Below are 25,920 nucleotides of genomic sequence, written 5' to 3'. Positions count from 1 at the left end.
ACACCTCAAAGACTTTCGACTCTAGGGAAGGTAATTGATCAGGGCCTCCACTGCTAGACTGAGATCTACTGCTGTGCTTGCAATAGGACCAGGCTAGGCACTGATCTAAGTGTTGGATAAATTATGCAGATATGTTCAGTAACTTTATGGGATACATGCTATAGTTCCTAAATAAGTTACTATGATAAACTCTTAATTATACACTATATGGTTTGTATTTTCCAGCTCTTGAGCTGCATTTTTTCCCCCTATTGCCACCCGTGGCAGCTCTGCTAACTACCTACTTAATATCCATTATTCCTGTTCTTCTTACCATCAGAACTTCTGTTTTGCTCAAGGCAATAGCATGTGCAGTCAAAAACGTAATTTCCCAGGAGTGGTTATAGGACACAGCTCTGGCCAGGGAGATGTAAGAAAAAGTCTACCGGAGGTACAGAGTTGGGTGGAGCATGGGAAAGCAGCAGTTGCTTTCCTCATTTTAAGAAGGGGGGCAGGCGGACTTGGCTGAAGTGAACTTTTTGCCCTTCACCCTTCCTCTTGCCTAGAATTCAGGTATAATGTGGAACGTGGCACAGTCATCTTTTGACTATGAGGGTGAGAACCACATGTTAAGGAAGAAAGAACGGAAAGATAAAAGGAGGCTGGGTGCTTGATGACGTCTTTGACTATCTACACTTGGTCTGCCTTCCCTGGGACTTCTTGTTATTTGGAAAAGAAAATGAACCTCTCTTTGTTAAGCCGCTTAGTTTTGTTTTAGTCACATGCAGCTGAATGCTATCAAGATTGATACATACTTTTGGCCATTTCACTCCTCACTAATATTCCTAACTAAAGGGTTGGCAGAAAAAGTAAAGATAAAACTCATATGTATATACATACTATTTATATCTATACCCGTATCTACGTATATATGAGTATATTATAACTTGTTCCAAGTTATGATTTGCATAGGGTTTTTAAACAATAAAATCCACAGAAAATCATATCTTTTAGTCCTCATCTTACCAAATAATGTAGAGTTTCTTCCCTGTTGCGAGTCCAGAATGAATCATTTTCTTCTAATCCTAGAAAATTTCCAGCGTATAGCTGAAGATATAACATCACCATAAAATCATAGTTTCTCACCAACAGCTGGCTCCAACAGATTAAATTTCCCTTTGTCTACAATATGCCATGCTGTCTACATATTATAATAAAAAAGGGATCTTGGATTTCATCAGGAAATGAAATACTATTAGGGATAGAAAATTGACTACAGGCTACCAGTTTTTTTATTGAATAAATAGAACACACACAAACACACAGAATTATAGGAAAGCAAGATACCCTACAACAGCATAGTATAGTCATCTAGCATCCACAAACACAGACATTTAATAAAACAGAAAGCAACAATTTCAAAATGAGCTATCAGGTATGCAGGTATGCAGGCCAGGTACAGTGGCTCACGCCTGAAATCACGGCACTTTGGGAGGCCGAGGCAGGTGGATCACAAGGTCAGGAGTTCCAGAGCTGCCTGGCCAAGATGGTGAAACCCCGTCTCTACTAAAAATACAAAAATTAGCCGGGTGTGGCGGTGGGTGCCTGTAATCCCAGCTACTTGGGAGGCTGAGGCAGGAGAATTCCTTGAACTTGGGAGGCGGAGGTTGCAGTGAGCCGTGATCACTCCACTGCACTCTAGCCTGGGCGACAGACCAAGACTCCATCTCAAAAAAAAAAAAGAGAGAAAATAAAAGAAAATGAACAAAAACTGGAGAAATCAAGGTTTAGAACTGAAATAAATATGTTACTTCATCACTTTTGAAGCTTAGAATGACACACATATATTAAGTGGCTCTAGGTACAGAATACTTTATCCCTGAAAGTGAAAGGTTATTTTTGACCTTCCAAATGTAGCAGACTTATTTAACTTTTTCTTTCAGCAGAGAAAAAAAGTTTCTTTACTGGTGATGTTTGGAAATGGCCAAGATGTGGAGCTGGCAAATACTGCTTTTATAAGTGGGAAAATCATTCATGCTACAAGAGTACCAGGACTTTGATCTATTTACCATTCTTTCTCATCCCTAGAACAGTGCATAGCACAACAGTAGGTGCACAATATAAAGTTGTTGAATAAATAAATGATCTTTTTTTTCAGAAAGAATTGAAAAAAATGACTGACAGATGGTAAAGAATTTGTTTAATGTCAAGGAACAGATAACAAATCAATATTAAAGGGATCTGTTTGTCTTGTTTGTTTAGCATCCCTTTTCTTCATCTCCCAGTAACAGAACCCTACCCTTCCTTTGGGGAACTGTTCCTTAACTATCCATTTTATGTGATTTTTATGGGGTGGTTCAACATATTATCCTCCTGGCAAGGCCTTAGGGGTAGTGGGCTCATAACCCGATCTGGGCAACTATTCCTTGACATTTATATCTACTGAAGCAGAGAGATAAATCTTGCCTTTCTTTTTGGGGTTGCTAGTTGGGGTGATATTTGCCTAGCCCAGAGCTCTATGTAGTAACAACTGTCTTATTTTGAAAAATAAGTAAGGGAGGCTGGGAGGAAACAGAAGTGGAGCTGAAAGGTGAAGACAGAGTCCTCATGTCAGGATCCAGGGGTCCCTGAAGCTAGCTCCACTCCTGCCTTTCTCAGGTACATATGCCAAGACATTTAATTTTTAAATTTTTGAATTATATATAAAAATAGATATTTGAAAATAAGTGTATAGTTCAGTGGCATTAAGTACATTCACAATGTTGTACTAAAATTCAGTTTTCTACTTAAGCTAGATTAAGTTTGTATTGTCATTTGCAGTTTAAAAAATGGTAGTTTTTTTGGTTCATTTTTGTCTTTTTATTATTGTGTCATAGGAATTCTATATATATTCTGGATACTACTTCTTTATCAGATATATATTTTGAAAACAATTTCTCCCAACCTATAGCTCACCAAATTAGATTCTTAAGACTGTCTTTTGATGAGCAGAAGTTGTTAATTTTGATGACAACTAATTTATCAATTTTATATTTTTGTGATTAATGCTTTCTCTATCCTAAAAAATCTTTACCTATTCCCAAGTTGCAAATATATTCTACTTGGTTTTCTTCTAGAAGCTGTATAGCTTTATTTTTTTATTTTTGTTTGCTTGTTTATTTGGTTTTAGAAACGAGATCTTACTCTATCACCCAGACTGGAGTACAGTGGCACAATCAATCATAGCTCACTGCAGCCTGAAACTCCTGGGCTCAAGCAATCCTCCTGCCTCAGCCTCCTGAGTGGCTAAGACTACAGGTGCACTGCCAGGCCCAGCTAACATATATATATATATATATATATATATATATATATATATTTAGATTTTTTTGTAGAGAGTGTCTTGCTATGTTGTCCAGAATAGTCTTGAACTCCTGGCCTCAAGTGATCTTCCTGCCTTGGCCTTCCAAAATTCTGGGATTACGTGAGCCACTGAGCCCAGGCTAAAATTAATTTTTATATTTGGTGTAAGATAGAGGTTGAGACTGATATTTTTCCAGATGTATATTCTGTTTTTTCAATATCATACATTGAAGGAATTTTCCATTTCTCATTGGCTTGCTTTGATGCTTTTGTTCAAAATTCAAATGAATGTGGGTCTATTTCTGGGCCCACAGAAATAGTCTGTTCCATTGATCTGTTTGTATATCCTAATACTAATACTGTACACTCTGAATTGCTGCATATTTATAAGTCTTGAAGTCAGATGGTGTAAGTTCTCCAACTTTATTCTGCCCCAAAGGGGCTTTAGATATTATTGCTGTATTATTAGAAAATCATATCTATCTGATAGATATTACTAGATAGTATTATTAGGTGTATAGTTGTAGACCCTGGAATTCAAAAAGAAGAATATGCCTTCTTTGTTGTTTTTGTTACTTACCTCAGCAATATTTCTTCCATGTCAGCATGATAAAAGAGGTTTGTTGCAGACATTTGTAATATTGAGCTCTCAGCACACAAATAATCCTTCTTGTTTTGTTTCCTTTGCCTAGCATACCATATTCCTTTTTCCTAACTCCTATTTGTTCTTCAGTTCCAAGCTAAACTATAAAAATAAAACTATTTACATGTGCATAAAAAACCAAAGTGTTTAGGAATACGTCGAAGACTTATAAGACCTTTGACTGAAACCTACGTTAACATTGCTGAGAGAAATTAAAGGTCTTCTTAAATTAGAGAGATAGATCATTTTCACGAATGGGAAAACTCAGTATTCTAAAGATGTCAATTATTTCTGAATTGATCTAGGGAGTTAACATAATCTCAATCATAATCCTAGCAGGCTTTTTTTTGGTAGAAATTAACAAGTTTATTCTAAAATTTATATGGAAATGCAAAGGACCTAGAAAACCCAAAGAATCTTGAAAAATAAGGACAAAGTTGGAGAACGTAGGCCACCCAAATTCAAGATTTACCAGGTTTAGCTATGATTTCTTCAAGGATACCTTTTATGGCCCTCCCAGTCTGGATTAAGTGCCCCTCCTCTGTAACTCCATAGTATTACGGAACACTGGTATCAAAGCACTTATCAGTCCATTTCAGTAATGTGTTATTTGTCTGTATTCCTCATCCTGGGCTTCATAAGGGCAGGAACAAGGCTTGTCTATCTTATTTATCCTAAATCTGAAACACCTAGAAAGATGTAACACTACAGGCATACAAGTATTTGCCACATTAAATTGAACTTAAATAATTTACATAAAAGAGCTAATATTTTAAAAGAAAACTCATAAAGATTCATATTCTGCTTGAGAACTGCTTCATCAGGTGACCAAGACTAGTTTATTGGACTTGGTCTTTAAAAATATTAATATTACTATGACGGAACTAAAAAGATGAAGATCATGCAATTTGATTCATAAGACATTAGTTCAACCCTTAGAAATCAAACCCTCTGAACATTTATAGTACATTGCTCAGTAGTTGTACTCTCAAGAATTTAGGTATGGAATACTGCAGAAGGCAAAAATGGCTTTATTCACAAAGGTGTTCAATGTTATTGCTATTTACATAGGAAAAATAGAGACAAGTTAAGAAACCTATAATTTTACAAAAATACCATGGTAGATCAACTTGACATAATATTTTACAGCCATAAGATGATTATCAAAATAGTATAGTGTTTCCCAAAATGGTAGATGAGGTTATTTGTATTAACCTTCTTGCTAAAACTAAATAATAAAGCTCAGTTATTATTTTTAACCTCCTTGTAAATCACAAAGAAGAAATGACAAGTCAGTAAAACATTACCAAGCCAAAAGTGAAAGGAAAATGTTATCCCAAAGATGTAACTGTGCGAGATGTGGCTTTTGCCCTGAGAGTATTTGCCAGTCTTGAACATTTTGAACCTTAATTTTAAAACTGTCACAGGCAAGACAGAAAGCAAAGCCAAGGTCTGCATAAGCTTGAGAGTCTAACAGGAGAAACTTCTCACAATATTGGAACCCCAAAGAGCTACGCTATCCAAGTAACTATAAACTAGAAGAGAAATATTTTACATGGAATTACAGCCTACATAGGTCATCCGAGCACCAGATAATTTCAAGCCTTAAAGTAGTTGAACTACCAGGCACTTGTCAATTCCTCTCTAGAGAAAAGAATTTTCTCTATAAAGAGAAGCAAATGCAAATGCTCTCTAGAGAACTTTCATTGCAAGTCTAAATTTACTCCCACAAATAGTTTTTCAAATAGTGTCCATTTTACACACACACACACACACACACACACACACGGCTCACAAAGAAACCAGACTGCAGAGCAGGAGCTAGCAAAAACATTAGACAAGGGAAACAGACCCATAAATATTTTAAATTTTAAACAACGAGGCAGGCTATAGGTTTAAAAAGTAAAAGACAAGTTTGAAGCTCTCTGTAGAGAATAGGAAACTATGAAAAGTGCTGTAGTAAATTTACAAATGAATCCAAAATAATTCTAGAAATAGAAAATACAATAACCTTAATTAAAAACCCAAAAGTAAAGCTTCTGGATGGGTGGAACACATTGAGGTGCTAGGAGGGTGGTGTGCCCTGAGAAGCCACAGAAGCTCTGCACCACCCGTGCTCCCACACCTTGCCCTATGCACCTCTTCCACTTGGCCATTTCTGAGTTGGAGGAGAAGAGGGTCATGTGAAGATAGAGGGAGAGATTGGAGTTATGCAGCTACAAGCTAAGGAACACTTGGAGCTACCAGAAACTGGAAGAGGCAAAGAAAGATTTTCCCCATAGGCTTCAAAGGAGTTTGGCCCTGCTGACACCTTAACGTTGAACTTCTGGCCTCCAAAACCCCAAGATAATAAAATTCTGCTGATTTAAAGACAAACGACCCAAATGTCAGATCCCTGCTATGAATCCATGGCTCTCAGCTTCAGCTGCACATTGGAAATCCATGGGAAAGCTTAAAACAAAAACCAAGCACAAAGAAAAAACCCCACTGATGACCATGCTCCAACCCAGATCGGATAAATCATAATCTTAGGGAGTGAAGCCCAGCAGCTGAGTCCTTTAAAAGATGTGCACCCTGAGTTGGGAACCATTACTCTGGATCAGGAATGGGCAAGTTGTGGCCCATGGGACAAATCTGGCCTGCCACCTGCTTTTGCAAACAAAGTTTCACTGGAATATACACATGCACACAAACAAAGCCAAGGGGTCAGTTTAGTCACTTATATGCTGCTGGAAAGAGAATTAGTAAACTGGAATAAATGAAATAATAATAATTAGAGTATAAATTAATGAGATTAAAAAATAGAAAAGCCTTAGAGAAAATCAATAAAACCTAAAATTGGTTCTTCGAAAGATTGACAAAAATGATACAACTTTAGCTAGATTGACCAAAAAAAAGAGAGAAGACTCAAATTACTAAAATAAAAAATGAAAGAGGACATTACTACTCACAGAAATAAAAAGGATTATAAAGGAATACTGTAAACAATTGTATGACAACAAATTAGATAACTTAGATTAAATGGACAAATTCCTACAAGGACACAAACTACTGAAATTGGCTATAGACAAATGAAGAGATCTATAACACATGAAGAGATTGAATTAATAATGAGAAAACTACCCACAAAGAAAAGTCCAGGTCCAGATAGCTTTACTGCTAAATTCTACTAAACATTTAAGGAAGAATTAATGTCAGCTCTTCACAAACTCTTCCAAAAATTGAGGGAGAAAGAAACACTTCCAGACTCATTTTGTGAGGCCAGTATTACTCTGATATCCAAATCAGACTAATATATCACAAAAAAAGATAACTATACACCAATATCTCTATTGAGTATGAACAAATAAATCCTCAACAAAATACTAGCAACTAAATCCAGAAACATGAAAACAATGATACACCATGACCAAGTGGGATGCAAGTTTGGTTTAACTTCCCAAAATTAATAATTAATTATATCATACCAATATAATTTAAAAACTCATATGATCATCTCAATGGATATGGGAAAGCATTTGACAAAATCCAACATTCATGATAAATACACTCAACAAGCTAGAAACAGAAGGGAACTTCATCAATCTGATGAGAGCATCTACAAAAAAACCCACAGTTAACATATACTTAATGGTGGAAGATTGAATACTTTCCCCCTAAAATCAGGAACAAGACAAGAACGTCTGCTCTTGTCACTTCTATTCAATATTGTACTGAAGGTTCTAGTCAGAGCCAGTAGGCAAGAAAAAGAAATCAAAGGCAACCAGACTGGAAAGGAAGAAATAAAACAATCTCTAGTCACAGAGGGCAAATATTTGCAAATCATATATCTGACCTATATTAGGGTCATATATCCAGAAATAAAAAGAACATTTAAACTCAATAAGAGACAAATAACCCAATCGCAAGTGGACAAAATATATTAATTTCCTTCTCAAAGGAAGATACAGAAGTAGCCAATAAGCACATGAAAAGATACTCAACATCTTTAGTCATCAGGGAAATTCAAATCAAAACCACAACGAGATAGCACTTCACACTCACTAAAATGGCTAGAATAAAAAAGTCAAATGATAACAAGCATTGGCAAATCTGTGGAAAAATTGGAAGCCTCATACACTGCTGGAGGGAATGTAAAATGGTACAGTCACTTTGAAAAACAATCTGGCAGTTCTTCAAATGGTTAAACACAGAGTTACCATATGATCTAACAAATCCATTCTTAGGTATATACTGACAAGAAGTGAAAACTTTTTTTGTTTTGTTTTTTGAGATGAAGTCTCCCTCAGTCTGTTGCCCAGGCTGGAGTGCAGTGGTGCCATCTCGGCTCACTGCAACCTCTGCTTTTTGGGTTTAAGCCATTCTCCTGCTTCAGCCTCCTCAGTAGCTGGGATTACAGGTATGCTCCACCACTCCCAGCTAATTTTTGTATTTTTAGTAGAGACAGGGTTTCACCATTTTGGCCAGGCTGGTCTCTTACTCCTGACCTCAAGTTATCCACCTGTATTGTCCTCCCAAAGTGCTGAGATTACAGGCATGAGCCACCGCACCCAGCCAAAAACATTTTATACAAAAAATCATACATGAATGTTTATAGAAGCATTATTCACAATAATCAAAAGACAGAAATGACTGAAATGTCCACCAATGGATGGATCAACAAATATGGCATGTGCATACACTGGAATATTATTCAGCTGTAAAAAAAAAAATGAAGTATATGCTACAACATAGATGAGCCCTGAAAACATGCTAAGTGAAAGAAACCAGTCACAAAAGACCACATATGATATAATTCCCTTTAGATGAAATGTTCACAACAGGGCAATCCACAGAGCCACAAAGTAGATTAGAGGTTGCTTAGGCCTGGGAGTGGGGAGATAGGGTGATAGTGGTCTGATGGCTAAAGGGCACGGAGTTTCTTTTGGAGGTGATGAACATTTTAACTGACCATAGTGATGTTTGTACATATCTGTGAATGTAACAAAAACTACTGAATTGTATACTTTAAACGGGTGAACTGGGCAGGCTCTGGGCATACTGCCTATGAGTTAGCCTTGCTCTGCAAGGAGCAGTAAAAAATAATAAATAATAATAATAATAAATAAATAAGTGGTTGAATTGTATAGTATGTGATTTATATCTCAATTAAGTGTTAAAAAATGGAATGAGGCACCGACTCTCAGGTGCCAACCCTGCACTTCACAAACGTAAGCAAAAAGGCTTCCTCACATTTTGCACCTTGAGTTCTTTGCCTTGCTTCACTATATTCCTGGGTATGTTCTGCATCTATCTCCTCTTTCACAAAGACAACTTTTTATTTGTTGTTCTTGTTGGATCCCCTTGCCTCAGAGGAGGTTTTTATGTAACAGGGCTAAAAGTAGAAAATTGCTCGCGAGATACTTCCTTTCTGGGCTCTCTCTCTTTTTTTAATAGAGTTCACTAGAGTTTATGACAAATATGTTTGTGAGCAACAAGAAAATACTTCTCTTTTCAGAGCAGTCACAGAGCCGAATGATAGATTTTTGTCAAGATTTAAAGTCTTAAAGTAGGCAGGTAATGAGAGAGAGAAGCCCTGAGCTCTGCCTGGTGGTAGCATTTCAAGGAATGGGCAAGATTTTAGAGGAGATGGCTATGTGGCAAACGTAGACGGAGGCTTTGGGGTTCCTAGCCCCAACCAAGTTTCCTGGTAATTGCTTACAAATGGTATGCAGGGAGAAAGCTGTCAGACTTCCAGTGTCAGTGACCACTACAGCTCTGGACAATGCAGATGCTTGCAGAAACCTTAATGAACTCGACCTACAGACCCTTCCTGTTTTCCAAGTACTAGATAAGGCCTGGGTGGGGAGGAAAATTCCAGATATTAATGAAAATTCAAATTTTTGCTGCCCTAACAGAATGAGAAATTCCAGTCTTTTAATAATTTTTTTTTTTTTTTCTCTTTTTAGAGACAGGGTCCTGTTCTGTTGCCCAGGCTGGAGTGCAGTGGCACAGTCAAGGCTCACTGCAGCCTGGAACTTCTGCCTTACCCTCCCAAGTAGCTACAACTACAGACCTGAGCCACCATGCCCAGCTAACTAAAAAAAAAAAAAAAAAAAAATTGTTGTTGTTTTGTAGAAACAGGGTCTTGCCTTGTTGCCCAGGCTGGTGTCAAACTCCTGGGCTAAAGGATCCTCCTACCTTGGCCTCCCAAAATGCTGGGATTAGAGGTATGAGCCACCATGCTTGGCTAGATTTTTTGTTAATAATAAAGAAATGTGTATTTCTTATACAGTGGAGGTTTTTCTTTTAAACTTTTTTATTTTGAAATAATTTCACAGCTGGGTGTGGTGACTCATACCTGTAATCCCAGCACTTTGGGAGGCCGAGGTAGGAGGATAGCTCGAGCCCGGGAACACAAGACCAGCCTGCGCAACATGGCAAGACCTTGTCTTCTCTACAAATAATTAAAAAATTAGCCAGGTATGGTGGCGGGCAACTGTGGTCCCAGCTATGCAGGAGGCTGAGGAGGGAGGATCATTTGAGCTCAGGAGGTCAAGGCTGCAGCAAGCCATCATCACGCCACCTCACTCCAGCCTGGGCAACAGAACAGGACCCAGTCTCAAAAAAGAAAAGAAAAGAAAAGAAAAAAATAATTTCAAAGTTACAAAAATAAAAATAGTGCAAATAATACATATATATTATGTGTGTGTGTGTGTGTGTGTATATTTTTTTTTTTTTTTTTTTTTGAGAGAGATTTTGCTCTTGTCACCCAGGCTGGAGTGTAATGTATGATCTTGGCTCACTGCAACCCCCACCTCCCAGGTTCAAGCATTTCTCCTGCCTCAGCCTCCCAAGTAGCTGGGATTACAGGTGCCTGCCACCATGCCTGGCTAATTTTTGTATTTTTAGTAGTGACAGGGTGGTCTTGAACTCCTGACCTCTGGTGATCCACCCACCTCAGCCTCCCAAAGTGCTGGGATTACAGGTGTGAGCCACTGCGCCCAGCTATTCATAAATTCTTTACCCAGATCCACCCACTGTTAACATTTTCCTCCATTTGCTTTGTCCTTTGCTATTCATTCAACTATGTAATATATATATATTTGTATATAGACATATATAATAAATATTTGTATAGACATACACATGGTATTTTTTAAAATCATTGGAGGGTAAGTTATATATATTAGGATTCTAAGATATTAGGTCCATTATATGTAATATTGGTAACATACTATATTATATATATATGTAGTAAATATAATACAGTCATATGCTGCATAAGGATGTTTCGGTCAAAGAACAGCATATACAATGGTGGTCCCATAACCTTATAATGGGGCTGAAATATTCCTATGACTGAGTGATATCTGGATGATCCTGACCCAGTGTAGGCCTAGGCTTATGTGTACGGCGCTTATAAAGTCTACAGTAGTGTACAGTAGTGTCCTAGGCCTTCCCATTCACTCACCATTCACTTACTGACTCACTCAGAGCTACTTTCAGTCCTGCAAGCTCCATTCATGGTAAGTGCACTATATAGGTGTGCCATTTTATATTTTTAAACCATAATTTTTATACCAAAAGTTGTACCTTTTCTATATTGAGATATGTTTAGATATCCAAATGCTTACAACTGTGTTACAGTCCTCTACAGTATTCAGTACAGCAGCATACTGTACAGGTTTGTAGCCTGGGAGCAATAGGCTATACCATATAGCCTAGGTGTGTAGTGCGCTATACCATCTAGGTTTATATACTCTATGATGTTAAGATGACAGAATCACCTAATGACGCATTTCTCAGAACATATTCCTGCCATTAAGTGATGTATGTTTGCATATGGGGACCAAGAAGACTATTCTTTTTCATAACCACAGTTAATGTTGCCAGGCTTAGCAAATAAAAATGCAGGATGCCGTGGGCAAATTCCAACAGAAATGAAAGCTCTGAGCTTTCCCAGACTGGGGGAACTACTATACTTCCTCTGCTGAACACACTTAGACACTGTTGTTGGATTTGATGAGTTGGAGGATGCTTACCCTCCAACGTCCGAACAATAAACCTAATCCGCTGGGCAAGATTTCTGGTAAGTAGTTAATGTCTACTGTGATCTTGCTGATAAAAGTGAAGGTTAGTTGGCTCTTTTTTTCCATCTCTTGAAAGCTCTGTTGATTTGGTAGTGTTTCTCAGAAATGAATGAATAAGGATTGTCTTATAAAAAAACACTGTTTAACAAATTTAAATATAAATCATCACTGGATCTTGTTAAAATGTAGATTCTGATGCAGCAGAACTGGAGTGGAGTCTGAAATTTTGTATTTCTTAAAAAGCTTCCAGAGGACATCAGCACAGTGGTCCTCCTAATCACACTTTGAGTTGTAAGATTATGGCCACCTCTGTGACAGTCAATAGATATTTCAAATATGCAGGTACCTGGGCCCTATGCCAATGTATTGATTCAGAATCTCTGGAGGCAGTGTCCAGGAATATGAATTTAAACAAACTCCTAGGGAGATATGAAAACCACTAGTCTATGGGTTTGAAATATCCTCTATCTTATTCTCAACATGTTTATTTTGTTTCTGAAAGCCTAGTGCAGGTCCCTCCTGCTTGATGCTTTTTTCATTGACCACCTCAGATGTAAATTCATTAACAGTTGTTGGCAGCATTTGCTATTTATCATGGGCTTTCTTTTCTTACATATATCCTGTCTCCCTAGATGTTATTTCTCGAAATGAACAATTATATAGATTCTTGTAGCCTCAGCTCCTACCATAATGCTTAGCAGAGAGTAAATGTATCATGGACAATAATGGTGATGGTAGTGGAAGATGAATTTCTCTCCAGGACACGTGATTGTTTCCCAGGCCTTGTGTAATTAAAAGAACAAGAGTCCTGCTGACTCCACAAAGGAAACAATCACTTAGCAAAAACTGCAACTCCCGACTATGGCATGTTTTTCAGAAACTGGAACCACAATCCTTTTGTACCTTGGTAGTTTAAATGGCACTTTAAAGGAAATAAAGTAATACTTTGAACTTATTATGTCTTTTATCTGTGAAACGCAGACTAATGCCATTTATTAAGTTACTGTACAGCCATGATGTAAATATTATCATACCCTCCTCACAAAAAAGCTGACTAGGGAAAGAGTTGTAATATACTTGGTCAAAATCATAGCCATTCTAAGAAGGCCAGACCAAGAAATGGAGGAGTAGCTAGGTGGCTGACAGGTCAGCACTTCTCAGCGTTTCCCAGACCTCAAGTTAGGTGAGCATTCCATAGGAGAGGCGGCTAAGAAGTAACGGAAGACTATTTCAATTTGAGTGAACCAATTTCCTCTTCCTCAGTATTCCCATTACCATTGCTCTTGGTATCTTGTGATGCTTATACATTCTTATATCAAGGTTAAATGTCGACCCATCTTCCCTCAACAACTTCCTCATCTATTTTACAGTAATCTTGTTCGCCCTACCTCCTAGTTTACTGTAGCAGCAGAGCTATTAGGTTGGTACAAAAGTCATTGCCGTTTTTGCCATTACTTTTAATGCTATTATTTTTAATGGCAAAAACCGCAGTTATTTTTGCACCGACCTAATAAAATAACTGCCAGCCGAGGGAATCTGAAATGAGACTCGAACCCTAGTTTGACCGCTCACGAACTCGGCCTCTTAGGAGAGGACTGTCTCAGGGAGTCAGTTTCTTCTTTGTGTGTGAAACGGGAAAGGACGACGCCCCCTACCTTACTGAGGGATTGAAGCGATAGAATGAGACTCGTAAACTGCACAGCACTAAACGAATACCACTTTGCCCCCTTACTATGTCATTCCTTGTTTAATTTAATGCCAGGGCCACATACCGCAGCATAACTAATAGGGATAGGGCGTCCGTAGGGAACTACCTCGAAGCAGATCTTTTTCTTTTGAGGAAAGGGAGGGCTCGGAGCTGCTGGGAGTCGTAGTCTCGGCGGCGGTCTCCGCTGAGCTCAAAGGAAAGAACTACAGCTCCCGTGAAGCAGTGCGCGGACAGCTCGCACAGCCCCTCCTCCCACAACCGGCGCGTGCCCCCAAGAGAAATTGGGGGTCTGCGCGCGCGCTGGGATCTGCAGGGCAAGCGCGAAGGCAGCTTCCTAGTGGTAGCCGTGAGAGCAGATCGAGGAAAGGAGACCCATGGCAAATTAAAAAATAAAAATAACCGTGCACTACTGCCTCACCACCCGGACGGGCTGTAAACCCATGCTACTTCGGAGTCGTGGGGAGCGCGCTCCCGGACTCCAGTTTAGGGCTTCGCGGACTTAAATTAGCAGAGGCGGGAAGGGGCGGGGCCTAAGGCGCGGGGCGGGGCCGTAGGCGGTGCGGGCGGCGGCGGCGGCGGCGGTGGCGGGGCCAGGACCCAGACATCTGGGACTGTTGTTGTTCTCTCGCGGCGCGACCGCCTCAGTCACTTCGCCCAGAGACCCCGACCTGGTCCGCTGGGGAGCAGGCGGCCATAAGCCCCCTCTCTCCCGGTTCCCTGACGCCGCAGCAGGAGCTGTTACAAACACCCTGCGATTGGTCTCCAATGCCCTTCAGTGAGGTGGGGACGCCCGGACCCTGGTGAGCAAACCCCAGGCCACCCCCCACCCCAACTCAGTGTCTTCGCCGGCCCCCGGCACGTACACCTGTCTGGTCGCCATGGCTGAAAACACAGAGGGGGATCTGAACTCCAACCTGCTCCACGCCCCCTACCACACCGGGGATCCTCAGCTGGACACGGCCATCGGGCAGTGGCTCCGCTGGGATAAGGTGGGTACCTGGTCAGCCCAGCATCCGCCGTCGCCTCCCCCACATAGTCTGCTCTTTCCTATGCCCACCCAGCGCCCCACGGGCTGCAGAGGAGATGGCTCGGGACACCGGGCGGGGGGCAGCGGAGCAGGGCGTTGCCACCCACCTATGCATGGGGTTCCTCCTTCGGTCCGCCAGAGCCGAACATCTGCATCGCTTCCTTCTGCGGTGCTCTCAATTGTAACCTCCCTTCCTCTTCTTTACCCTCTTTCCCTTCAAGTGCTGTCTTCCCTCTTTCTTCCAAAAAAAAAAAAAAAAATCATTGTAAGTTATACTCTAAACAACGATTTCCTTTCCCTTTTTCTCCCTTGACTTCCTTCTCCACAAACCTGAAAGTGGTTTCTGGCACCCTTACTGGGCGTTTCTAACCGCTATCTGCTTTAGTTCTGGTCTGGTGTGTTTCCTCCTTCTGTCGCTAGGTAGTCGCTGGTCTTCTATCCTTGGTATTTTCTAGTATCACCTTTTGCTCTTGGGAAAGGCAAGGCGCTTACCTCTTCTTTCTCCTGCTGGCAGCTATTTTCTGGAATTAATCTGTTCAAGGAATCGTGTTTTCCAGGTTTCATATGGTACTCTTAATACAGGATTGTTTTTGCCTTAACCCTTACTTCTCTACCAACACCTCCCCACCCACGCTCCGCCCCCACCTCCAAATTGTTGCGGTAATTAAACCTTATGCGGGCATTTGGGATGGATTTGTGACAATCAGAATTAAAATGCAGCTATCTTACTTGTAAAAGAGGTCCCTGGTGGCTCCAACAAAGGAAGATAATCCAAGCTTTTGCTTTGTCAAGTGCATAAAATGCCTTTGTTGAAGTAGAGAAGGCAGCACATTTAAAATGGAATTAATGACACTGAATTAAGGAATTTGTATGGTATTATGTGACATCATGTTGTACAAATGAATTTCCTTAAGGCTTCTCTTTCTGAAAGTTTTGTTTTTACTTTGTTCATTCATTCATTCAGCAAAAAAATATTGAATGTCGAGTGTGTGTTTTAGGTCTTGTTAGACCCAGGAAATACTTGTGAGGAAAATAAAAAGGGTTCCTGCCCTCAACAAGCCTCAACAGATGAGGAAGACCAACAAATAAGCAGTTACAATGAGGTATTTGGTGTTAATTGGTCATATGTATATCGGACGAATAATTCTTTCTCTACAGTCTAATGCTTCTCAAACCTTAATGTGCTTACAGATCACCTGGGGATCTTGAAATACAGATTCTGATTCAGGAGGTGTGGGGTGGGGCCTCGGATTCTGCCTAAGAATGAATTTCCAGGTGATACTAATGCTGCTGGTCTGTGGACCACACTTGGAGTAGCAAAACTTTGTTTTCTTTAGGTGCCAGTTCTAACTATACTTTTCCTAATGAGTCTCCTGATTGATTTTTTTTTTTTTTTTAAACAGGGTCTCTCCATGTTGTCCAGGCTGGAGTGCAGTAGCACAATCGTAGCTCACTGCACCCACTGCAGCCTTGAACTCCTGGGCTCAAGTGATCTTTTTGCCTTAGCCTGCTGAGTAGCTGGGACTATAGGCACATGCCACCATGCCCAGCTAATTAAAAAAATAAATTTTTTTTTTTTTAAAGAAATGGGGTCGCACTGTGTTGCCCAGGCTTGTCTTGAACTCTGGGCCTCAAGGGATTCTCCCACCTCAGCCTCCCAAAGTGTTGGGATTATAGGTGTGAACCACCTCACCCAGCCCCTGAAAAAGAATGAAGAGAGGTTGGGCACAGTGGCTCACACTTGTAATGCACTCTGGGAGGCCAAGGCGGGCAGATCATCTGAGGTCAGGAGTTCAAGACCAGCCTGACCAACATAGTGAAACCCTGTCTCTACTAAAAAAAAAAAAAAAAAAAAAATTACCCAGGCGAAGTGGCACATGCCTGTAGTCCCAGCTACTCGAAGGCTGAGGCCAGAGAATCACTTGAACCCGGGAAACGGAGGTTGCAGTGAGCTGAGATTGTTCCACTGTACTCTAGCTGGGTGACAGAGTGAGATTCCATCTCAAAAATAAATAAAGCAAAACAACATAAAATAAAAATAATGAAGATAAAAATTCATCAAAAGTGGAAGATAAATTCTTAATTTGTATTTAAAGTGCCTCTGAATATAAGGCATTGGCTGAAACCTGTGAGAGACAGAAAGATGAAATAGATATGGATCGTATCGTTAAAGAACATAGAAGGGAAGGAAAAGCATAAATAATAGAGGCAAGTAATAAGTTTCCTTAACAGAGGAATAGATTTAAGTAATTTGTTAATAAATATAATAAATTTCTTCATTGATCCTTTCTTAATAGGAGAGAATATATTTAATGGAGAAATCATATCTACTGTAGATTGATACTATAGAGAAGCTAGACTATGTCTCAGGGCACTGAAATTTAGAGTGCAGAAATGTAAAGATCAGACTCAGCATTTCTTACATTATACATTGATGACATGGGTAGTCTTTTAACATAGAGAGACTGAGTTTAACACCTGATGAATACCTATTTAATTAAAAAAGGAACCAACTGCCACCAATTATTCATGACTCAGATGAGGCATATAATCAGTTATAAATTGATTAGAGGTCAATGTGTTACTTGCGTTGGTCACTAAAATTACTAATCTTAGTCTCGGTTGGTGTATTTGAAAAGTCTTTATGAAAAAAATGTTATTTGTGCTTGAACTTTCAGAATTAGTTAAAATTAGACTTGCTAACATAAGGAGAACTATGACAAGCATAGAGATAAATTTTAATGTGTGTATTAAGAACTTTTATTTCTGCTGTTGCTCAGGGTACATAGAAAATTTTGGAAGGATATGTAAAGACCAGGTCATAGAAGGGCTTTAGTATGTTTTGAAGGGCTTAAATACACACAGGTGTGCATGTAAGTGTTAAAAAGAAAACAATGCAACAAGATGGGCTGTTTATTGGGGCAGTTTGGGGTACTCCACGTAGTTTCTATGGGGTGGCTTTCTGTTGGTAAATTTACAAGTCCAGAATGTGACCTTCCAGTTCCTGAGCCTTCAGCCTAATTTGTTAGCCTACCTTGTCTCAGGATGGACTCACTGTGCTCAATGTCACAGAAACTGATGTCTGAATTCAGAATGTTTTATTACTGTATGGTACAGATGTAATAGCTAAGTAGATTTGTTTCTATTCAGGGCATTTTCTAGATGCACCATAGGAGAAGTCAAAAGAAGATTTTTAGTGGTCATGAAATCAAATCACAGGGAGTCAGATATATGACACAAACATTTAACAGCATCAACCTGTAATAAGTAAATGCACACATCTCCACAATGGGACTATCTTACCACTAGAACCCAAAAGTCCTAGATCAAGGCATTTCTCCTCCAGGCAGTGAACAGATGACTCTACTACAGTGGTCTCTCCTTCTATCCTCTAGGGCTAAGTCACTCACCTCCTTCCTAGTTCTTTTTTTCAGTACTTTCATACATTCTGTCAAATTATAGATAAGTTGTGCTGGCCCAGAAGCCAGGTTCTCTCAATATAATATGTCCTGTTCTTTATGCATTGTTAATTTTCTTTTTAAAAGCAGTCCTATATGTAAGATGTTAGGCACTGGCAAAGTGGATGGATCAGTGGCTGGATGGGGAATAGAGCTGGGACATAGGGCAGAGCTGCTCAGCCTGCTATAGCAGCTGCCACAAAGGTGTTGAACTTCCTATATATCAACAGCGATGTGGAGGCAGGAATTGGCCATGGCATTTTAAGAAATAGCAAGTAGAGCACTCTGGTTTCAGAATGTAGGTCTGTGTTGAGAAAGAGTATCATGTAAAGTTCAAGGTAGCACAGGCTTATAAAAAGCCTGAAAATGGAAATAAAATACTTCAATCTAGGCCAGTGATTCAAACATTAGTCTAATGGTAGAAGTTTTTTTCAGTGTCACTCGCATGATTTTCTGTGCCTCGTAATGTAGCCCAGGTAGAAAAGGTGATGAGTGAATTTCCTTTTAAATCATCCTTATGTGATGGGAAATACACCCACGACATTCCTCGACAAAGGTGGTCTACTCCAGGGTCATTGTATGGAGACCCAAAGAAATTGTGGACATTATCCAGTTACGGAGCTTAGATGGGCCATTGGATCTGCCACCTAGTTCAATCCAATTTTTATAATACTAGTTTATATAACATTTTTTGTTCACATTTTTCTAATACTGAATTTGGCATTTAATCAATGAAGAGTGCAGAACATATACATATGGCTTTATTACTTTTGGGAAATGCTAGTCCTTATTCCTTGAATTTATTTCTGTAGTGTTTCAACTTTGGTAAAATGCTCTAAGTCTCGTTTGCTATTCATGGCAACAGTGTGTTAGGCAGGTAGTAGTTATCCCCATTTTTACAAGTAAAGAAACTTAAGCTCATAAAAGAAAAGTGACTTGCTCAAGGAGATATGGCTTTTAAGTGGTAAAATTGGGACTCAAACTTAGGTCATCTCACTTTTACTGTATTCTTATCACTGTGGTAGACTCCATAAAGCAAATGTTTAATACATGTTAGTGACAACATAAGCTAAGTTTCAAGGCCCTCATTAAAACCATTTTATTGGCTTTTATAAAGCTGGAGGAGGATGTAATATCATGCAGAATAAATTGCCATGGATTTTTTTTTAAAGAGCTGAACAGTTGCTTTGGTCTCCTTGGCAACAGTGTTCTCCTTCTGTCCAAGAAATTTAGTACATATAAATGAATATTTGAATTTTTATTTTTAGAATTCAAATTCATTTTTTCTTTTTACTTCCAAATTTCCTACATTTTCTCCTGTTTTCATCATTTTATTTGCAATTTATTTTTTTTTTTTAAGAAATACATGCTTATGCCGGGCGCGGTGGCTCAAGCCTGTAATCCCAGCACTTTGGGAGGCCGAGGCGGGCGGATCACGAGGTCAGGAGATCGAGACCATCCTGGCTAACACGGTGAAACCCCGTCTCTACTAAAAATACAAAAAACTAGCCGGGCGCGGTGGCGGGCGCCTGTAGTCCCAGCTACTCGGGAGGCTGAGGCAGGAGAATGGCGTAAACCCGGGAGGCGGAGCTTGCAGTGAGCTGAGATCCGGCCACTGCACTCCAGCCTGGGTGACAGAGCAAGACTCCGTCTCAAAAAAAAAAAAAAAAAAAAGAAATACATGCTTATGATTTTAAAAAATAGTACAGAAGGGAAAACAATGGAAAACAATGATCCTAACTGCCTCTTCTTTTCCTCAGTTTGCTTATAGGTCATTTTAAGTTTCTTTTTAGTTATTTTTGTGGTTACCATGAAAAGACCAAGTAATAGACTAGAACCGCTATTTCTTGATGTATTTTAAAGCTTTAGATATTATCTGTCAGATATATCCCTGTGCTGTGAAAAATGGGAATTCACTCACTATTCTCTATGTCTCCTGAATTTTGATAGTTATGCTATTAGCATTAGTCATTTTGAAAGTTTAAACAATATAATTAATGCTAGCAAAGTTTGCAGGACAATAAGTGCAACTAACAGAGCTTCCAATTGGCCATTTTGTTTAATGGGAGACTGGCAGAAAACATACTCTATATGTGAAAACAGAGAAAACCCATACCAGCTTATATAAGGTACCTAGCGTAGTCAAATACACAGAAACAGAAAACAGAATGTTGGGTACCAGTGGCTAAAAATCTATTGATGTTAAAGCTAACTAACGATCAAACCATAAAAAGGAAATAAGCTGCATGCAAAATAAGTAAAGCAATGGATACAGGAAAAAAACTGAGTTAAGTCAGGGAACACAAGAACTTAATGTTTTTTGATTAAATAAGACAATTATTCCATCAAATAAGGAAATATGCTATGAAAAAGGAACAGGAAACAATAATGAGCTCTTGGAAATTAAGAAAAAAACATTGACACACCACCCCTGCCAAATGCAATAGAAAATATAGAAGTTAAAGTTGAGGAAACATAGCAAAAGGAAATAGGAAATATGAGGAAGTTGACATGGAGTAACTTCCCCAGAAATCCAATGTAAAGAAATCCTAGATGATAACAGTGTACTGATCCACACTGGGGTTCCAGAAATATGTCTTAAAAAAGAATTCAGCATCTATGCCATAAATAGTAAAAAGCTGGAAGATGTTAGTAATATGGTGAAGATGGCGTGTTATTTCTGGTCAACAACATTAGAAAAAAAAAGAAGAAAAGAAAAAGCAGTCACCGAAGGAGGGGAAGGAGGGAGGGAGGAGGAAGACAGGAAGAAAGTAGGAAGGGAGGGAGGGAAGGAAAGAATGAAGGACCCGAATAAGCAAGGAAAGACAAAGCTGAGTAAGTTAAGTTGTGGTCTAAAAATGAAGCCAACTAAAATGGTGCATCATTTTGAACAACTAATTGATGGATCTTAAGGAAAGAAAAACAGGTCTCCAGAGCTTTTTCATCATGCTAAACTGAATTTCTGTACCCATCAAATAACTCCCCATTTCTTCGTCCCCTAAGCCTCTAGCAGCCACCATTTTGCTTTCTGTTTCTATGAATTTGACTACTCTACGTACCTCATGTAAGTGGCATCATACAGTATTTGTCTCTATATGACTAGCTTATTTCACTTAGCATAATGCCTTCATGGTTCATCCATGTTGAAGATGAGATTTCATTTTGATTATAGAACAAAATGTGCATGTTATCAAGTTATTTTGGGTTTGGGCTTATTGCGCTTTGTTTCATGCTACTTTTTGTCCGTGGCAATTGCATCTACTCCTCAGTACCCACTGACCCCTTCCTCCAGTTCTTTTTACATTGTAGGTTTAGTCCTTTTGTTCCTTTACTATCACTGTAATAAGTTCTCAGGGAGGGGAGACAAGTGTTTAAGTCTTTCATCTTGAACCGAAAGTCTTTATACTTTTATTTCTTCAAATTAAAAATGTACTTGAAACTGGAAACAGCTAAGATGTCCTTCAATAGGTGAATGAATAAGCAAACTGTTGCATATCAAATATTATTCAGTGATTAAAACAAATCAGCTGTCAAGCCACGAAAAGAGATGAGCTATCAAGCTGTGAAAAGATGGAGAAACCTTAAATGTAGATTGCTTACTGAAAGAAGATGGTGTGGAAAAACTACATAATGTAGTAACTTTTCCATAGATATATCTGAAAAGGAGTGATTCATATTTGAAAGCCCTTCATGTCTCACCTGACAGTTTTCAAAATAGGTAGACTAGCTACTTCTGTTTGTTATTTGGGGGACTTCTTTGCCCTGTTTTTTTTGTTTTTTGGGGTTTTTTTTCTTTCATAAAATCTGTTTATTAAGTTCCTTCAAGTCTTCTACAAGGCCATTAGAAAACCTATTTGGATATGTCTTTGATCTAAAATTATTTTCCTGGCCGGGCGCAGTGGCTCACGCCTGTAATCCTAGCACTTTGGGAGGCTGAGGCAGGCAGATCACCTGAGGTCAGGAGTTCGAGACCAGCCTGGCCAACATGGTGAAACCCCATCTCTGTTAAAAATACAAAAAATTAGCCAGGCGTAGTGGCACTTGCCTGTAATCCCAGCTACCTAGGAGGCTGAGGCAGGAGAATTACTGGAACCTGGGAGGCGGAGGCTGTAGTGAGCTGAGATCGCGCCACTGCACTCCAGCCTGGGTGACAGAGCGAGACTCCATCTCAAAAAAAAAAAATTTTTTTTAAAAGTATTATTCCTATCTGTTCCTCTCCTCTTATTTAAAAAAATCAGAAAGAATGTGGAGAATCTAATAAAAAGGAATTTGTCATCATTTGATTCTTCCAGGCTTTACTTGTGAAACACAGTGAATTAACAAAAGAATATACATCTTATTATATTTCATTAGCTCAGGGTTTTTGTTTTGTATTGTTTTGTAGAGAAACAGGGTCTCACCCTGTCACCTAGGCTAGAATGCAGTGTGATCATAGCTCACTGCAGCTTCCTGGGCTCAAGTGATCCTTCCACCTCAGTTTCCCAAGTGGCTGGGACTACAGGCACAAGCCACCACACCTGGTTACATTAGCTTGTATTTCAATGATAATCCCTGGATAATCTAAATCAGATTTCTTTCATCCTTCCTTTTGGAGAGACAGCACGATTGGTTTGTTTCGTGGAGAAACCTGTCTTTACCTAATTTATGTCTATTTGGTTTTTAAGAAATATTTTTCCTCAACATAAAAAGTTCATTAGTAATTTAGTGCAGATTTTACTGAAGGAGTATTGTTTTCATTAGTCAACTGCGAGCTGCATTACTACTAATTAGTACTGAGGCTGCTGCCCTCTAGTGTCGGGAGTTAATGGAGAAAATGATCTATGCTGGTGAAGAATAGGCAGGAAGGCAGTGAGATAGTGTTGCCAATCCTCATAGGATCTTTTACACCAAATCATTTAATGAGCAGTGTATCTTACCAAACAAAACAATGGAAATGGCCATATTTAATGCCTTAAAGAGTATGAAGACTATAATATGGTAAATGAAAAATACCATATATCTCTGATTCAAAGACATTTTAATGTCTACCTTGTTAGAAACCTCTTTAATGTAAGTAGTGGTTTTATGTTGTGTTTCTGCTTCAGAATTTTTTCACATCATTTCTCTCTGAAATATTTCATTATTTATATAAGTAAAAATGAGGAAAAAACCTAAATGTCCATGAATAAAGAAATGGTAACATAAACTGGAACACTCTGGAGTGAAAAGAATAGCATGGTTCTATATGTATTAAAAGGACCTCCAAGATATATAGATATGGAGATATAGATACATAGGTATATAAGTTTATATATTTTTTAAATTTTATTTTATCGTAGTAAGAATACTTAACATGAGATGTACCCTCTTAACAGATTTTCCAGTATTCAATACGGTATGGTTAACTGTAGGTACAGTGCTGCATAGCATATCTCTAGAATGTGATCATCTACAACTTTATGCCCCTTGCATAACAACTCTCCATTCCTCCTTCCCTCCCAGCATCTGGCAACCACCATTCCACTCTTTGATTCTATGAATTTGACTATTTTAGATACCTCATATAAGTGAAATCATGCAGTATTTGCCCCTCTGTGCAAGATATATGTGAAATAAGCAAGTTATAGAACAACATGTACAATATGATGCCATATATATAAAAAAAGAGTTAAAGCAAAACTGTATTTTACAGGTATGTAGACGTGTAGTAAAGGTCTAGAAGAATGTATTACAAACTATAAGCAGCACCTCTAAAGATAGGGTCTGGGAATGAGAGTAATGGTCAACGATGTCTGTAGCTTTATCTGTGTTATTAGTATTTTTTAAATAAGAGAAATGTGTTAATATAATTCGTAATAATTAAAGTAAAATTTAAAATATAAACAAAAATTAAGTGGTCAACTGTCTGACATTGGCTTTTAAGGGCAATAGGAGTTCAAAGTCAGGAAGATTTTTTATAAGAGGTAGAATTTGAGCTGGGACTTGAAGGGTAAGTAGGATACGAATAGATAACAGATATGGGGGCAGAAAATTTAAAGTGGACACGGTAGAATAATAAAATGGAAAATGGCACTGATCAGGGAAATGAAACTGAGCAGGAAGCATGCAGAAACAATAAAGAGATTTCTTAAGTATAGCGTGTGTATTGTGCTATGGTGAGTAAGTATAGGTGAAGGAAAACTAGATTTTATGAGTGATCAGGTACCAGACATGGTACTTACTAGATACTTTCATGTAGAAAGTCTCTTAATTTTCCCAGATTGTTTGAGGTAGTTATTTCCATTTTTTAAAGCCTACACACAAACCCAGGCTCAGAGAAGTGTAGAGAGAGGGGGCTATTTGAATCCAAGAAGGTTTCAAACTCCTCTGCCCTTTGGGATCTGACCCCAACCTTTCTAATTTTTACATTTGATGTAATGAGAATTGAACTCTATTGCTGATTCTTGGCTGATTAATCTGGCTGCAGCATGTAATTAGGATGAGATGGAATGGAGTTGTGGAGGGGATCCTAGAAACTCTCATAGAAATGTAGATATAAAAGTTTTACATAAGGATGTTTGCTTTGTAAGAAAATCAGGAAAAAAAAGCCATGAAGACTTACTAGCAAATTGATCTCTATCTTCTTTTTAAAAAGACAGAAAATGATAGCTCCCATTCTGTTAAATCATATATTTTGCTAACTTTGAATCACATCTTTTAAAAGAAAGATATTAGAATTTAAATTCCCATGTCCACCTCTCTGATTCCATTCTCCTCCCTTCCTTTCCTCAAAGTAACCAAAGCATATCTAGGAATACTAAGGTTTTGTTTGATTTTCTTGTTCAGTTAAAATATCATTTTGTTTTTCACTTAAATGAAGATAACTGTGGGAGGCTGGGTGTGGTGGCTCATGCCTGTAATCCCAGCATTTTGGGAGGCCAGGGCAGGAGGATTGCTTGAGCCCTGGAGTTTGAGACCAGCCTAGGCAAAGTAGGGAGACCTCATCTCTACAAAAAGTAAATAAAATTAGCTGGGCATGGTGGCATATGCCTATAGTTCCAGCTACTTGGGAGGCTTAGGTGGGAGGCTTGCTTGAGCCCGGGAGGTTGAGGCTGCAGTGAGCTGTGATGGCACCACTGCACTCCAGCCTGGGTGACAGAGTGGGACCCTGCCTCAAAAAAAAAAATTTTTTTTTTTTTTTTTTTTTTTTACAGATATTGCCAAATTGCATTACAGAGAGTGTGCACCAATGTATTCTTCTACCAGCAATATATAAAAGTGCCTGCTTTCTCAAATTCTTGACTCTACAATGCAGTATCAAATATTTGTCTTTGCCATTGTGAAAAATAAAAACCATATTTTATTTTAGCTTTAATTTCCATTTTTCTTATAAGTGAAGTTGTATATTTTCATATACTTAAAAGATACCTGTATTTCCTTTTCTATGAACTGTTTTCATTTCTTTTGCTAGCTTTTCTATCAAGTTATTAATCTTTTCTCCTGTTTTAATGCTAAAGAAATAAGCCTTTGATTGATTTATCGTGTATTACAAATGTTTTTTCTCAGTTTGTCTTTTGAATTTATATATGTAATTTTTATCATGTAGAACATAATTATAATTTTATTGACAGCATAGTATTTCACTTGGTAAATATATCATATTTAACCATTTCCTTTTTGCTGGATGTCTTATTCTGATTTTTAAAAGCTATTTTGAATAATGCTGAGAGCAT

General features: G+C 38.7%; 1 protein-coding gene and 1 long non-coding RNA gene across 8 annotated transcripts in view; one reads left to right on the top strand and one right to left on the bottom strand.

The window, feature by feature from the left end:
* The window catches only part of LOC102143434 (uncharacterized), a 78,255-nt gene extending 62,866 nt beyond the window's left edge, over positions 1 to 15,389 (bottom strand). For 2 of the 5 annotated variants that reach the window (XR_012423513.1, XR_012423512.1), the window contains exons 1-2: positions 15,264 to 15,389; positions 14,879 to 15,009 (exon numbers count right to left, since the gene is read on the bottom strand). This is a non-coding gene — a long non-coding RNA (uncharacterized lncRNA). Of the gene's footprint in view, positions 1 to 14,878; positions 15,010 to 15,101 lie in introns of all 5 variants that reach the window. The other 3 variants (XR_012423514.1, XR_012423515.1, XR_012423516.1) reach the window with 3 other exon arrangements.
* PGM2L1 (phosphoglucomutase 2 like 1) overlaps positions 14,307 to 25,920 on the top strand; it is a 56,479-nt gene continuing 44,865 nt past the window's right edge. For all 3 annotated transcript variants that reach the window (XM_065528718.2, XM_005579075.5, XM_065528716.2), the window contains exon 1: positions 14,307 to 14,733. In XM_065528718.2, coding sequence (XP_065384790.1) covers positions 14,623 to 14,733 — 111 coding nt within the window. In that variant the 5' untranslated portion in view covers positions 14,307 to 14,622. The remainder of the gene's footprint in view (positions 14,734 to 25,920) is intronic.

The sequence above is a fragment of the Macaca fascicularis genome, chromosome 14 (genome assembly GCF_037993035.2).
Source record: "Macaca fascicularis isolate 582-1 chromosome 14, T2T-MFA8v1.1".
NCBI classification, from domain to species: domain Eukaryota; kingdom Metazoa; phylum Chordata; class Mammalia; order Primates; family Cercopithecidae; genus Macaca; species Macaca fascicularis.
The sequence above is the reverse complement of the archived record's forward strand: the minus strand, read 5'-3'. Positions and strand labels throughout refer to the sequence as shown.